The sequence below is a fragment of the Poecilia reticulata genome, chromosome 17 (genome assembly GCF_904066995.2).
Source record: "Poecilia reticulata chromosome 17, P_reticulata-male-v2, whole genome shotgun sequence".
NCBI classification, from domain to species: domain Eukaryota; kingdom Metazoa; phylum Chordata; class Actinopteri; order Cyprinodontiformes; family Poeciliidae; genus Poecilia; species Poecilia reticulata.
In genome coordinates, this window is record NC_088846.1 from 29,107,998 (window position 1) to 29,125,103 (window position 17,106).

Below are 17,106 nucleotides of genomic sequence, written 5' to 3' on the forward strand. Positions count from 1 at the left end.
CCGCCTGGCGTTAACAGAGCAGAACCGGGTTTTCTAAGTTCTGCTGCTCTGTACGGCGCCGTCATCAACAATACCCAGTAATGAACATCATCCAATGTCGCTGTTTAATTAGATTTAGGTTTAAAGTAGATTAGAGCAGCTTTTGTTTCTTGACTTGACTTTGGAGGAGCTTTGTCAGAAGACAGAGACGTTGCTCTTCTGTCAGTTAGATCCCATAAATAAGGAATCATTACAGAATGGCCCATCATGGGGTAAGATGGGTAAATAAATGTGATTTCTGTAAATCCCAAAACATACAATGCATTTGGGTTTGTTACTTACTTTACCCTGAATCCATAAATTATATTAAAAAAATGCTTTTTTAGATTCTGACTATGCTTAGTGATGGACTTTTATTATCATCACACAAAATATACATTAAACATCCATGAGACGCAATAATAATGTTTAACAGAAACCCATCCATCCATTTTCTTGCACCCTTGTCCCTTAATGGGGTCGGGAGGGTTGCTGGTGCCTCTCCAGCTAACGTTTCGGGTGAGAGGCGGGGTCACCTGGACAGGTTGCCAGTCTGTCGTAGGGCAACACAGAGACACACAGGACACACAACCATGCACACACACACTCACACCTAGGGGCAATTTGGAGAGGCCAATTAACCTGACAGTCATGTTTTTGGACTGTGGGAGGAAACCGGAGTACCCGGAGAAAACCCACGCATGCACAGGGAGAGCATGCAAACTCCATGCAGAAAGACCCCAGGCTGGGAATCGAACCCAGAACCTTCTTGCTGCAAGGCAACAGCTCTACCAACTGCGCCACTGTGCAGCCCTTTAACAGAAACCATAAAACATAAACTTTTCTGATTAAAACAGACAAGAAAACCTATAAGCATAAACTAGTGATGGTTTTATCACTAGTGATGTGCAGCATTTATAGTCTAAATAAACATTTGTTTTTAAGCAATAAATTAATTACATGATTAATTAAAACAATCTCAATAATTTCCATTTGCATGATTTATTGTTTTTCTCTTTTCTCTCTTTTTGTCCAAAAACTGGATGATAAAAGTTTTCATTCTGTTCAGGACAGTTTTATTTACAGAGACTTCATAGTTCATCTTATTTGTTGTTTCTGTTTCGTTTATTTATTTTGGATTTTAAATTGTGGAAAGTCCAAAGATCGTTGCTGATCCGGAGCTGCAGACTTCTAGTTTGGGTTTTCTAGGCAGCGTTTCCAGAACTTGACAGATTAAGGTTTCAGGTTTCACGAAGCCGACCTCCTGGTGGATCCTCATGTAGGAACACGGTTTCCCTAGGGGGTCGTTTGCCCCAACACTGGGCCACTGTGTCATCTGTGTAGCCGAGATGTGGGGCAGTTACACGACAGAACCCCCAGGCTCCATAACCCACAATGCAACTGTTATCTAACCCAACCGGCTGAACAGCAGCGCTTCCAGGATCCTCCATGTCCAGCCGACCAGCTTCACTCACGGCTCCTTAAAAATCAGATTATTTATGGACTCATCCAATTACATTCAGATCAGATTGTTAAGCGTTTCTGAGCTAATCAAGTTTAATGCCCAAAAAGACGCCCATTCTGTACATTTTTTACATTCCTCTGTACTGGAGTGAACTATTTATTTGGTATTCATGTTTACATTTTTCCCGTATGTGCAGTATTTTTATTCTTTATTCTGCTGTTACGTATATTTTATATTCTGTTTTTTTGTGAGTCATTGCTTTGCTGCTGTTTCACAGAAAGTTCTCCACTGTGGGACATCCATCCATCCATCCATTTTCTTGCACCCTTGTCCCTTAGTGGGGTCGGGAGGGGTGCTGGTGCCTCTCCAGCCAACGTTTTGGGCGAGAGGCGGGGTCACCCTGGACAGGTCGCCAGTCTGTCGCAGGGCAACACAGAGACACACAACCATGCACACACACACACACACACCTAGGGGCAATTTAGACAGACCAATTAACCTGACAGTCATGTTTTTGGATTGTGGGAGGAAACCGGAGTACCCGGAGAAAACCCATGCATACACAGGGAGAACATGCAAACTCCATGCAGAAAGACCCCAGGCCGGGAATCGAACCCAGAGCCTTCTTGCTGCAAGGCAACAGCTCTACCAACTGCGCCACTGTGCAACCCCACTGTGGGACAATAAATTATATTTATATTTTATTCTTCTAAATCTGTTCTGACCACAATCCACATGTTGTGGAACTCACCTAAATTTCATAAATAGACTTTACTTCACAATCCTCTCATGCTGTGTGTATCCCTAGTGCTTTATCTCCTTTTTTTACCACACTTTTTCCTTCCACTAAACTTTCTGTGAATATGCGTTGATATGCCTTTTTACCACTGCAGCTTTGTGACTCGGCCTCATGTTCAGCCCCTCCTTGCTCAGGTGGACGTTAAGTAATTCGGTGCCTTCTGCTCTTATTATGGTTTTCAGCCAACATGGAAACACTTTATGCTCACTTAATTTTGAAGTTAAATAGTGAGAATCCATCACTAAACCAAGAAGTCTTTCATCATCAGAACACCGGACCCAAATAGTTAAGAACTAATCTGACAAAATTATATTTTCCTGAGTTCCTGTTGGCTTTAATTTAAATTATTTATGTTTATCTTAATTACAGTGAACCACAAACTGTTGTAATAAATTGGCAAGCAAAGGAAATTCCTTCAATTTTTGTTATAAACCATGAAGTTCCTGCAGTGTGGAAGGACTTGCATGGGAAAATGGAGGCTTAGTGAAGCATTTTTCTCTCGAACAGCTGTGTGCATGTTCTGGTTCTCCTGCCATGAATCGTTTTCATGTTTTCAGCTTCATCAGGACGCAGAGCTTCAGTCAGTTGGACTTCAGTTTTTCAGAGCTTCTAATGGCTTCAGATAATCAGGCTGTTTTATTTCTTGCCTATCTAGTACTTTCAGCCTATAACAAAATCTGTGCATGGGTCTGTCCTAGAAGGAAGAATTTCATTAGTTTATATATTTGGGTCATAGAAAATGGCCAAAATTTCCACCAGAAAGTTTGAGAGTGATCTTAAAAAACAAGGACATTTCTGAGCTCCAAAAGTCAAAACATTGCAGGTAAAAACTCTGAAAGTTTGAGATTAATCTCAGAAATATTGTAGAAAAAACTTCAAGAATAGAATATGGAATAGAATGTGCAAGAAAAACAAAAATGTAGAAATCAATTTTAGAAATGTTAAAAAACTTGGGACGTTTCTGTATTTCAAAGTTGGAAATATTTGAGAAAAAATCTCAGAAATTTGAGATTAACTTTGGAAATTTCTGAGTTTAATCTAAAAATGTCATTCTTTTGTGGAAATGTACTCCTTTGTTGTCTCCTCAGTGGCTCTTATACCTTCGTAAACATCTTTCTGAAACAACCCAAACCAGCTCTGTGGATTCACAGCCAAATGCATATTGGAGAGCAGAGCTCAGAAAATGACATTTACGATTCAGGAAATTATCCTTTTTAAATATCGGATCTGGTTTCTTTTGTACTTCAACGTTTGAGACAAATTGTTCAGCTGTTGCCCCTGGCAACAAGAAACTGGCCAGGAAAGTCAACGTCGGTTAAAAACATCAGTTTTCCCTTCAAACGAGTCCTGATGGGTTGTGAACTGGTTGGTTGGTGAAGTTGGACGCAGACTGCTGTGTCAGCGTTTCTCCGTCAACATTTCATTGTCTGTTCCCCCGTTTCCCTCTCGACCCGGTCGGCGCGGCCTCCGGCCCGGCCCGGCCCACAAAGCCGCATGGCTCCTCGCTCAGCGTTTACTCCCGACTGTTGTGTAGGAAAAAGTGCTGCTTCAGGGCTGCGTGTCATAAATAACCCCGAGCGCAGAGGCAAACAGCCAGGGAAACATTAGCCGATTGAAAGCTTACAGGCTTTTAGCTTGTTGAATGACTTTGGCAAACAAACACGCAGTAGTTTAAACTGATGCTTTACATTTCTGATCAGCTGAGGCTGCATGGATTCCCTGGTTCGGGCGCGTCCAGGCCGCGTCGTGGCCGTCCGGCACCAGAGGATCCAGGCTCTCCGCGCCTTCATGATGCAACTCAGCAGCAGCAGCAGCAGCGCTGACTTTAATCATTTTAGGGAACAGGAATGCACCGATTAATTGGACCGAGTAATCAGGATCAGCAGATTCTCTGAAGGATCCTCTAACGCAGCATGTTGCTGGAGAGGAAGTTTTAAATGGATGAAGATCCAAACGCAGCCGTTTAGATTAATGCTGAGGCGCAATAAAGACGTATAAATGTCTGTCCTTAATGTAGCCGATTTGGGCCTTAATTTATCACAACATTTTGTGGTACTTTTGTGGCTGAAATTTATTACAATAAGCAAAAAAATCAATCTAATAAATTAGAACAAACTCAATAATTTCCATTTACATGATTTATTGTTTTTCTCATTCTCTCTTTCTACCAAAAACTGGATGACACAAACCTTCAGTCTTTTTTTGTAGGACAGTTTTGTTCACAGAGACTTTATAATTAATTTTATTTGTTGTTTTATTTTTATTTTAGGTATTTAGAGTCTTCCAGTGGTTCTTGGTGCAGCGCCCCCACAGGCGAGGAGGGGAACAGATTTTTCAAAGGATTTGGTTGCTTTTATTCAGAGCAGTGAGAAAGTATGGAAAGCCATTTCAGCCAAATTTAAATAAATAAATATATAGGGAAAATAAATAAATAAATGAAAGATAATAATAAAGAGCCGCAGCAGCTGGAAATGTTGCCATTTTGGCCCCGACCCATGAGGTGTGACGGTTCTGACCATAAAGCACAGAACCATTTTTGAAGAAAACACCATGGAGTCAGCTGGCTGCTGGTGGGGAAATGAAGGTTTGTTTCTGCTGAAAACCAGCTGAACTTCATGGTGAATGTTTTGGTTTGATTGTTTCCTTCATTTTAAAATACATTTAAAAATAGATTTTTTGTTTTACTCAGTTTCTGTTTGTCTGTTTTCAAAACTGATGATCTGAAACATTTAAATATGAACAATCAAAACTATATTTTTTCCTTCGCTTTTTCCTTAAAAAAGAAAAAAACTGGTTTTTATTCCAGTCATTCCTTCTGAGTCTTATGACATAAAGTCACATTCAGTGAATTAAAATAGAGTAATTTTATTTATAATAATAAATCGAATAATAAAAAAGTATTAAACAAACCCATATTAAAAAAAAAAAAATCTGATCTAATATTCTAATTTTAAATGCCATGTTCTCATTAACCGTAAGCTAAAATTAATCATAATTAATAGAAATAAAGGCTTTCCAACATGCACCTTTGTGTAATGTAGATAATGTTTCACTTGGTGATAAAAACGGCCTTCTCAGAAATATTTTATTGAATGGGTTTGGAGTGGACTCAGTCTCCAGCAGAAGGTTGCATCGTTTTGTACCTGCATTCAGCCAGCAGCTGGTTTCTCCAGCCTGGAAACATGAGTCACACCGCAGCGCCGACTCAAACCAGATCCGACCAGATGGGACCGAATCTACCTGTTGTATAACAGGAAGCATGTTCAGATACACTTTGTAACTTCAGCCTCTGGATGCGGCGATGAGGAGGTTATATTTATGTGTTTGAGGAGGAGATTATAGTTTGGATGCAAAGCTGTTATGTCAGACTGTTTAACCTCTGAAGCTTATGGTCCTGGGAAAATAAGCAGAGGAGTCGGAAAACTGAACTAAAGGATAAATATATATACATTTTTTCTCGGTGCAGAAGAGAAAATGGCAAAGCAATTTTGCTGCAGTAAGACTAACACAAGTGGAGGATGTTGTTATTGGCCACGTTTGGCTCCTATAAAACCCCAAACAATACATTTAATCACATTAAATGTATTGTTTATTCAGTTTAAATATTTACAGTTTTGTGCAAAAAATGTTTTGTTTTGATGTGTTTGGGATCAACTTCCTGCTGGGTCTCTAGCATCTAGCTGTTGGTGTGAAGTTTATGGTTGTTTTTACTTCTGATAGACTCAGTTTGGTTGGGAACCAAAATTCCAACATTTGTTACATTTTTAGCTGCTGTGGTTCTCTCTGCTCTGAATCAAACCAGTAAAACAATTTGAAAAACCTGTTTCCCTCCGAACCTGTGGGGGCGCTGCATGAAGAACTAGTGAATCAAATAATAACAAAAATGACACTGAGCGCAACTTCCTTCTTCATGAGCTGTAAAGACGAGTGGAGTAGCATCATTTATCGGTTGTTGGATTTCTCTCTTGCTGTTGGTAAAAGACCACAAGCCATTTCTCCCACTAGCGCTAGGCTAGCACGTTTGTTTTGGTTGTATTGGAAATGGAAACGTTTCTTTCAACAAACATCTTATGAAACTTTAACAAAAACTGCAGGTGTGATTCTGGTGAATTTCTGGTTAAAACATGTTTGTTTCTCATTCAGTGGGAAGAAAATCCAGAAGTTTTACTCAAGTAAGAGCAGAAATACATCTTTTTCCCAAAAAAGTTACTCAAGTAAATGTAACTGAGCAAATGTAACTAGTTACTGCCCAGCTCTGACGGTGGTGTCAGCAAACCGGATCCTCTCTGCTGACCTGTAATCGGGTCACGCTCCAGTTTTTTGATTGTGGCTGCTGTTGACCTACATAGATTCAAAGAGAGATGATTAGGTTCCGGTCCGATTCCCTGCTACCACATTTCAACATAAATGACTCCATCATGGAAGTTTCTGAACAACGAGGGGATGGCCGGGCTGCAGAGGGGAGGCGGTGCTGGAGGAACCAGAGACCTGTTGGCTGTGATGGACGGGAATGATGAGGCTGAAAACCAGGGAATGATGAGGCTGAAAACCAGGGAACGATGAGGCTGAAAACCAGGGAACGATGAGGCTGAAAACCAGGGAACGATGAGGCTGAAAACCAGGGAACGATGAGGCTGAAAACCAGGGAATGATGAGGCTGAATATCAGGGAACGATGAGGCTGAATATCAGGGAACGATGAGGCTGAATATCAGGGAACGATGAGGCTGAAAACCAGGGAACGATGAGGCTGAAAACCAGGGAACGATGAGGCTGAAAACCAGGGAACGATGAGGCTGAAAACCAGGGAACGATGAGACTTAAAACCAGGGAATGATGAGGCTGAATATCAGGGAACGATGAGGCTGAATATCAGGGAACGATGAGGCTGAATATCAGGGAACGATGAGACTGAAAACCAGGGAACGATGAGACTGAAAACCAGGGAATGATGAGGCTGAATATCAGGGAACGATGAGGCTGAATATCAGGGAACGATGAGGCTGAAAACCAGGGAACGATGACGCTGAATATCAGGGAACGATGAGGCTGAATATCAGGGAACGATGAGGCTGAAAACCAGGGAACGATGAGGCTGAATATCAGGGAACAATGAGGCTGAATATCAGGGAACGATGAGGCTGAAAACCAGGGAACGATGAGGCTGAAAACCAGGGAACGATGAGGCTGAAAACCAGGGAACGATGAGGCTGAATATCAGGGAACGATGAGGCTGAAAACCAGGGAACGATGAGGCTGAATATCAGGGAACGATGACGCTGAATATCAGGGAATGATGAGGCTGAATATCAGGGAACAATGAGGCTGAATATCAGGGAACGATGAGGCTGAAAACCAGGGAACGATGAGGCTGAAAACCAGGGAACGATGAGGCTGAAAACCAGGGAACGATGAGGCTGAATATCAGGGAACGATGAGGCTGAATATCAGGGAACGATGAGGCTGAAAACCAGGGAACGATGAGGCTGAATATCAGGGAACGATGAGGCTGAATATCAGGGAACGATGAGGCTGAATATCAGGGAACGATGAGGCTGAAAATCAGGGAACGATGAGGCTGAATATCAGGGAACAATGAGGCTGAATATCAGGGAACAATGAGGCTGAAAATCAGGGAACAATGAGGCTGAAAATCAGGGAATGATGAGGCTGAAAATCAGGGAACGATGAGGCTGAAAATCAGGGAACGATGAGACTGAAAATCAGGGAACGATGAGGCTGAATATCAGGGAACGATGAGGCTGAAAACCAGGGAACGATGAGGCTGAAAATCAGGGAACGATGAGGCTGAATATCAGGGAACAATGAGGCTGAATATCAGGGAACGATGAGGCTGAAAATCAGGGAACAATGAGGCTGAAAATCAGGGAACGATGAGGCTGAATATCAGGGAACGATGAGGCTGAAAATCAGGGAACGATGAGGCTGAATATCAGGGAACGATGAGGCTGAATATCAGGGAATGATGAGGCTGAATATCAGGGAACGATGAGGCTGAAAATCAGGGAACGATGAGGCTGAAAATCAGGGAACGATGAGGCTGAAAATCAGGGAACGATGAGATTGAAAATCAGGGAACGATGAGCCTGAAAATCAGGGAACGATGAGGATGAAAACCAGGGAACGATGAGATTGAAAATCAGGGAACGATGAGCCTGAAAATCAGGGAACGATGAGGCTGAATATCAGGGAACGATGAGGCTGAATATCAGGGAACGATGAGGCTGAAAACCAGGGAACGATGAGGCTGAATATCAGGGAACGATGAGGCTGAAAACCAGGGAACGATGAGGCTGAAAACCAGGGAACGATGAGGCTGAATATCGGCTGCAACCGAGGATTTATACGCTCATCAGAGTTGGATAGTAACTAGTTACAGTTACTCAGTTACATTTACTTGAGTAATTTTAACTTTGAAATGTGATTTAAACCATAGAAAAAATTTAAAGTCATGCAAAGGAAATAAAATGTATAATTTGTGGTGTAAATCCAGAACACATGACAGTAAGTTAGTTTTTTTTTGTCCTTTTTATTTTGTGAAAACTGATTTTTTGGGGGGAATGTGTGACAGAATCAGGCGACTATAAAAAACCTGCAGAGGTTTTGTTTTTCAGAAATGTGTGCATGTGTATTTTTATTTTATTTTGGCTTCACAGAACTCTGTACTGCTGCTATTTTTAAATTTTTTTTGCAGCCTGACCTTCATGCTTACCTCAACATTAGAATAAACTAAATAAATGAGCCTGTGGTAAAGAGCTGCATGTAACTGTTGCTGTGTTGAAGCTCCTGCATATTTAAAATGCAAGAAATTGATTAAAATCTTTCATTTATGGTGTTTTTAGAACATAAAGCTTCTTGTTTATGATTGATTTTTCTCACTAATTTTTGTTTGTGCCAATAAATAAATACACATCAACATTAAAAGCAGCAGAATTATTACAGAATCAGTGCGTAATTTATTCCCTTCAAAGCGATTTGCAGGATTATTTATCTGTACTGCTGCAGCAGTAAAAAACCGTTTTCATTCGGATGTTTTATTACAAGGACAGAAAATACTGCATCGCTTGCCGTCTTTAGGCTGTCCGGATTATTTATCACGTTCCCCGTTCTGGCCGTTTGTCTGTCTTCACGTTTCTGTCAGCCTGGTTCTGTCTGATCCGACCCGATGCTCTGCAGCTCGTTGCGTAACGCGGCTGGAGGTCGGCGCAGGGTTTCCCCTTGCTCCCCCGTCCAGGATTATCCTCCATGTTGCTGAAGGCCGAGCCGTCCGTCAGCGCAGGCCGCATGTTTTATCATCCTGAGCTTCGCTTGTCTGTCAGGGGATGGAGGCGGACCAGGAAGCAGTTCGGTTCTGATTCTCTTGGACTGTCTGGGATATTTTCACAGTTTTAAGTTGAAAACTCAAAGCTGCTTCTTTGATGGATAAATTAAATACTTTGCAGGATCTGCTGAATAATTTCTCCTCTTAGTGTTGACAAACATGTTGATTTGCTTTCTTTTCTTTAAGTAATGCATGAAGTCTGTTTAGTTAACATGGAGCGTAAATCTGATTTCTGACTTTTTAAAACACTATTTCATCATTTAAGATGTGCCAACTTATCATTTATCTATAATATTTCAATTTTTGTCATGAAATATAAAATGAATCACTTCTTGGGCTGTAAAATGGTTTCTAAACTTAGTTTAAAAGGTGGGACTAAATGAGATTAACTCGTCTTCAGGATCATCCTGGAGAGGAAAACTTTTACAAAAACTTTACATTTGATTATTTGTTGTCAAAAATCTTTAAACATGTTTTCAGTGAGTGCATGTCTGGTTCTATCCTCACTGTGGCACCAATAGAAAAGAAATACGAAAAAACTTCAACTGCATTTCTCCAGTTTGTAAAATACAAAACCAAACAATTCATGTTTTACACAGCACAATAACTTTAATAAGTAAAAGCTGATTTACCGTACAATACCTTCATAGTCAGAAATAAAACCATTATTGAAAGTGGACCATCACCGGTGAACCCACTGCTCCCAGTGGGTTTACTGGACCGGTTAGCTAAGCCTCAGTCTGGTTCTGTGCCTGGCCCAGCTTTGAGTTTTAAGTCACGCCATCACATTTTTGTGTTTGCTTTCAACCGGAGCCAGGGATTTATCCGCTGTAATTCCCTCTAATTGGAGAAATCTTAACTCCCAGCCTCCAGCCGGGCCCATATTGCTCCGTCATATGATCTGCACACATGACCGGTACTCACGGCTCTTATTGTTTCAGTAGTTGTGGTGTGAATTGTTCCATAAATCCTAAAAAAATTAGCAAATGTCACTGAGTTCATGAGCAAATTGATGTCAAAGGTCATTCTCTGTAGTTCTCAGAGGAAGAAACTGATGTTTTCACACATAAGATGCAGAAAATGGTCCAGGGGCCAAATCCGGCCCGCCGCAGCTTTTTCTGTGGCCCTTTAGACTCAAGACACACAGGCAGCACCTTAAAGATAACATTTGTGTGTTTAAATATTATTTTATTAATACAAGCATATGGTAATAAATGCGTGTTTGTGTTTGTTTCTGCCCCCTTGTGGCAATAAACGTAATAAATGCGTGTTTGTGTTTGTTTCTGCCCCCTTGTGGCAGTAAATGTAATAAATGTGTGTTGGTGTTTGTTTCTGCCCCCTAGTGGCAGTAAACGTAATAAATGCGTGTTGGTGTTTGTCTCTGCCCCCTAGTGGCGATGAAAAATGTAATAATTAAATTTTTACGTGTTTCTGCTTGCAGCCATCATGTATGTGATGGGAGCTCTGGGCCCGGCGGCCGGTTACCTGCTGGGCGGAGTCCTGATCGGGTTTTACGTCGACCCAAAGACCGTGGTGAACATCGACCAGAGCGACCCGCGCTTCATCGGCAACTGGTGAGACCAATTAGCCGCTCTGTTGGGAGGAGGTCAAAGGTGACAGCAGGAAACATGCTTACTGGGCTGGATTTACGAGGAAGCTTCCCCTGACCGCTAGAGCCATGTACTTACCGAAAAAGATAAAAATAACTTCAGAAAATAACTTTTATGAATATGTTGTTCACATTCATAAAAGTCCCAAAATATTTATAAAAGTCACCTGAGATTAAAGGACGAGTTACATATAAAGTACGATGTTTACAAAACATGATTCAGTTAAAGAAAAACATAAAGTCTGGCCAAAGTCAGACTGGAGATTTTAGGATTTATTTACGTTAGTAAACATGTTTTACAGGCCCTGGGATTTAATTTGATCCCATCTTCATTTTATTTTACTGATTAACTGGAGATTTAAGTTAAAAAATAAGCAAAACTCCATCCATCCATCCATCCATCCATCCATCCATCCATCCATCCATCCATCCATCCATCCATCCATCCATCCATCCATCCATCCATCCATCCATCCATCCATCCATCCATCCATCCATCCATCCATCCATTCGAATTGAACGTTTTCTTGTTTCTTTTCTTTTTCTGAAGCTCTAATCATCCTGAACTTTCCGTTATGATGCGTTGTATAAATCGTTCTGTCGTCTCTCTGAACATGCCGCTGCTGATGATTCAGATGTTCAGAGCTGCTAGCAAAGCCGCCGTCTCTCCGCTTGCGTGGCCGGTGACTCAGCAGGAAGCGGCCGTCGGGCTTCCTGCATGAATTACAGCCGATGAAGGCAGGACGGGTGTTTGTGAACGGATCGGCTCATTTACGGCCAATAGCATCCAGTTCGCCTCTGTTCCCGCCTCGTGTCTCTGAGGGATCTGATCAGTCGAGGCTAGTCGCTTCACACCTGGGGTGGCGGAGTGAGTGTGTGTGTGTGTGTGTGTGTGTGTTTCCTGATCTCCCGTTGCTTCTGTAAATGAAAACAAACTGGAACATGTTGGTAATGTTCCTGCTAAATCTGCTCCCACTCGAGATTCAAAATGTTAATCTGAGGTGTTTTAAAAATGTTGGAGCCAAATTATTGCGACTCAAATATTTTATATTCGCAGTGTCTCGCAAAAGTATTCGTACCCCGTAAACTTCTTTGCATTTTATCACGTTACAAGCAAAAGTCTCATTTTTCACCTTGCAGCAAACGGCACTAAATGTTTCTGATAACATTTTCACATTTCTGCACCACTTTGTGTTGTTTTGTCACAGAAAATTATTTTTATGCACAGAGTTTTTTACGACATAAAAAAAAAAATAAAATTATGAGAATAAACTTCTATCAGAATAAAATTATATTATGAGAAAATAATAGCTTTATCAAAATTCTCATAATATTACAACTTTTTAAATGTATTTCAACTTTATTCTCGTACAACGTCAGTGTCTAATATCATGAATCGTCGTCTGTTTCTTTTTTGATTGGAGCGCCTCACAATTTAAAAATGATGTGAATGTTTATTAAATGTGATCTGACACCATAGAGAAAACGTTTCTGGTTTGGAAAACTGATTCGGTTCCCGTCTCCAGGTGGAGCGGGTTCCTGCTGTGCGCCGTCGCCATGCTGCTGGTCATATTCCCCATGTTCACCTTCCCCAAGAAGCTCCCTCCGCGGCACAAGAAGAAGAAGAGGAGGAAAAAGCTGAGCCTGGACGACATGTCCAGCGACGACGACGTGCTGAAGGAGAAGAGCAACAACAGCAAACACCAGACGGTCACCTCGTCCATGGGCTTCGGGAAGGACATCAAAGGTACCAGCCGGCCGCCATCTTTCTTCTGTCTCAGGAGCAAACAGTTTCTGCTGCGATGCAAAGTATTAAGACAGAAACTAGTGGTTCAGAGTTCAGATTTAGATTCTTTAATGTTTGTTTCTCTATTAGTTGAAAGAAATAAGAGTTTCTTTGTTTGTAGCTTTAGTTCATAGATTCAATCCTTCAAAATACTTCAGGTTCAAATTGGTGTTTTCAAGGTTTTGATATTCAAGCTGCACAGTTTTGTAATGAAGTGTAATCTAAAGTTTGATTAAATAGTGGAAACATTATGTACAGTTGAAACCAGATATTTTCATTTTTCTAGGAAAAATATGCAAACACACTTTTTGAATCACTATCTGAAGTTAAATCTTACTAACATTTAGTGTTTTAGGTTAATTACAATTACCAAGATTATTTCAATTTGCTAAATGCCAGAAAACTTTGCAAGAAATATATTTTTTTAGATATTTCTTTGTATATTTAATTTGAGCAGGAAGGTCATTTACCTTTTTAAGCAAAATCTTTGGGTTGTTTCAACATAATAAATATTTAATATTTCTAATGGTTCAATTACTTATTGATCTGTTTAACTGAAATAAAGATCAGATTATATGTTACATAAAACAATGTTAATGAAATTAGGAGAGGTTTTGCTAAGTTAGTGTTTAGATCTCGTTCCGGTCAGGTGTGTGAAGTAAAATGTTGTTTTGTTTTATTTTCCGTTTCCTTGCTACAAAATGTAGAAAACTCTCACAAAACATGATTAATAACCGAAATGAATAATGTCACATATCTTGTCTTTTTTTAATTCCTATATTGATTTTATCTCCAAAGTTTGGTGCTGGAAAAGTTTGAAAACTTACCTTGAAAGTGCTTGATTTTTACTGTGGGGTAAATTGTTCTTTGTGGAAGAATTAGATTGGGAACAAACAGAGAACCAGTTTTAATTTGATATGAAACAGATGTCATAATAAAATCAATATCCTTGATGCTTTGCAGATTTCCTCCTGCAGAACGTTTCTTTTTTTTTCCTGCAGATGATTTTTAAGTAAACCAGACTTTTTCTTCTCGTCCCTCCGTCGTCTTGCAGATCTTCCCAAAGCTGCGGTGAGGATCCTCAGCAACGTGACCTTCCTCTTCGTCAGCCTGTCCTACACAGCCGAGAGCGCCATCGTCACCGCCTTCATCACCTTCATCCCCAAGTTCATCGAGTCGCAGTTCGGGATCCCGGCCTCCAACGCCAGCATCTACACCGGTGAGCTGGAGAACAGAAACGTTCATGAGAGCGGAAACGTTTCTTTATTTAACGTCTAGAGAGGAGATGCAGACAGCGGGGCGGGACGACACCCTGCTCTGCTCAGTTCATCTCAGCTGCTCTGCTCAGTTCATCTCAGCTGCTCTGCTCAGTTCATCTCAGCTGCTCTGCTCAGTTCATCTCAGCTGCTCTGCTCAGTTCATCTCAGCTGCTCTGCTCAGTTCATCTCAGCTGCTCTGCTCAGTTCATCTCAGCTGCTCTGCTCAGTTCATCTCAGCTGCTCTGCTCAGTTCATCTCAGCTGCTCTGCTCAGTTCATCTCAGCTGCTCTGCTCAGTTCATCTCAGCTGCTCTGCTCAGTTCATCTCAGCTGCTCTACTCAGTTCATCTCAGCTGCTCTGCTCAGTTCATCTCAGCTGCTCTGCTCAGTTCATCTCAGCTGCTCCGCTCAGTTCATCTCAGCTGCTCTGCAGAGACGTCCAGGGCTGCAAGCCTGCATTAATAATAAGAAAGAAACTGCTGGTCTCCAAGTGGAGGCGAGCACCGAGGAGACGGAGCTGCAGGACTGCTCTCCAAACATTCATAAAACCTCCACACACACACAAACACAGATATGCACTGAAACATGCAGTTAAATCAGCATTTATACTGTTACAACTTCTTACACATTATAAGTTTAAACTCAGTTTACCTGCATGATTGCAGGAATAGGTACCGCTGAGAATTAGGGCCATACTAAGAAAGCATAAAAAATAAAATTGCATAAATAAAGCTAAAATAATATGAGAATAAAGTTGTTATATTTTGAGAATAGAGTCGTAGAAAGTCAAAATAATACAAGAATAAAGTCATAATATTACAAAAATAAAATCATGACAATAAAATCAAAATTAAGACAAATTCAAAATATTTTGAGAATAAAGTCATGCAAGAATAAAGGGGAAGTAATACAAGAATTAAGTCATAATATTTTGAGATTAAAGTCATAATACTATGCAAATTGAATCAAAATATTACAATAATTAAATTATAATATGACTTTTTTCTCGTAATATTATGACTTTAATCTTGAAATATTTTGACTTTTGAATAATATTTCTATAACAAATGTGTATATTTAATACTTTTATGTTTGACCACATGACCAATCCTCCTCCAGAACCAAGATAAAAATAAACACAAGTTATTTTAAACACCAGTTTTACCTGTCAGACCAAAATGTTAAAACACTGATGTTAATTAATGCCGATAAATTAAAAATATCCCAACATATTGAATCTGAAGAGTTCATAAGTGTTGGTCAGCAGCATTAAATCTTTAGTTAAACCATAATCAAATGTGGAAAATTACAAGTTAGGAAAGAAAATAGGGCATCATTAGCGTGGAGCTCATGAAGACGTGTTTTTTTCTAATGTTGTGAAATAGTGAAGCATCACTAAATGAAGCTTTAGGCTTCGTTTCGGTGTATTTTCCAGCTAACGGCTAACCCAACATGCAGCTGGTGACTTTTTCCTGTTCCAGTTTGTCAAACATCTGTTCTTAAATCCAAATAATGCTCAGAGTGGTTTTGTTTTTAGGGATAAAACGTGGAGCATCCATTTTTAAAGGAGGTTAAAGTGAAGCATGTCAGTCGCTGGAACTCTTCATGAAGTTCATGAATGTCATGAAGTTAAAGGTTTCTGAAAGATTCCTGGCTGAGTCTCCAGGAAGTCACGCCTTGGGAAGCTTCTGTTATCTGAGATCTTTAAGTGTTTGGTTGCATAACCGTCTCAGCTGGACCAGGAGTGGGCTGTGAAGTCGTGATTTAATCTGCCACTCAGACACAGACATTTTGATTCCCACTTTATGCCCATCAGAGTCAAGTCCGACCCAGAGAGCTGCTTTTACGTCTAAAAAGCTCTGCTGTCCTGAAACGTTCCACCTAACCCTCCATTTTAACGCATTTCTTTTGGTACAGATTTCTAAAAATCCCCAAACAAGTAGCAATCTGTAATTGCTGTATAGTAATGTTGAGCTGAATGTTTTCAAAAAACCCAAACTTTAATGGAGGAAATACATATATTATGTATTTTTTGCACCTGATTCGTATACTGTTGAAGTAATTAAGCCAAAGCTGTACATAAACCAGACATATTTGCATATTAGATTTAAAAAAGTATCTAAATGTATCTAGAACTCCTTAAATGGCATCGTTTTAGCGTTAGCTGGTTGAAATTCTGTAGACACTTAATCTCCTACTAAGCATTGTAAAGCATCTTTGATTTAGTCTGTTATTTCATTTTATAAGCACCTTTTACTATCCAATTATTAATCAGTTCATCCAAAAATAATCAATATGCGAATAATCAAGTGTACATTAAAGGAATGTTGTGCTATTTCATTTTAGACAATAAAATGAGCTGAATTGTTTGTTTATTTGCATATTTCATGTATTTAAAATATTTTATTTTAAAAAAAGGCTTAAATGGTTAAATGGCCCGTTATCCAATTTATCGACAACTAAAATAATTGTTAGTTCCAGCAAACCAAGTTTCAATGCTACTGGAGACGCTATTGGCTGGCATTTGTAAAAGCAGCCAATCCAAGAGCAGCATTCATTTCCCTTGATGCTGATTGGCTGAGCCCTGAAGTTCGAAATAAGGAAGACCGTGGGTGTTAGCTTCTGTGGTTGGTTGCGCTACGACGGTTTCTGCTGTGTGTTGATGCACATTACGGTACATTTTGTGCTTCAACTATTAAAATAGGCATTTATAAGCACTTTATTTGTCATGTTAGAATGTTAGTACTGTGAAGGCAGAGAACTGTTCTCAGTCGCTCCTTTAGCTAAAATCTCCTGCTTGGTGTTTATCGTAAACTGTGTGACGGAAGCT

General features: G+C 40.2%; 1 protein-coding gene across 1 annotated transcript in view; it reads left to right on the top strand.

Annotated features, from left to right (window-relative positions):
• LOC103480012 (solute carrier organic anion transporter family member 5A1-like) overlaps positions 1 to 17,106 on the top strand; it is a 36,852-nt gene that overhangs the window by 6,498 nt on the left and 13,248 nt on the right. Inside the window, exons 2-4 of the mRNA XM_081598175.1 lie at positions 11,065 to 11,197; positions 12,759 to 12,979; positions 14,073 to 14,237. Coding sequence (XP_081454301.1) covers positions 11,065 to 11,197; positions 12,759 to 12,979; positions 14,073 to 14,237 — 519 coding nt within the window. The remainder of the gene's footprint in view (positions 1 to 11,064; positions 11,198 to 12,758; positions 12,980 to 14,072; positions 14,238 to 17,106) is intronic.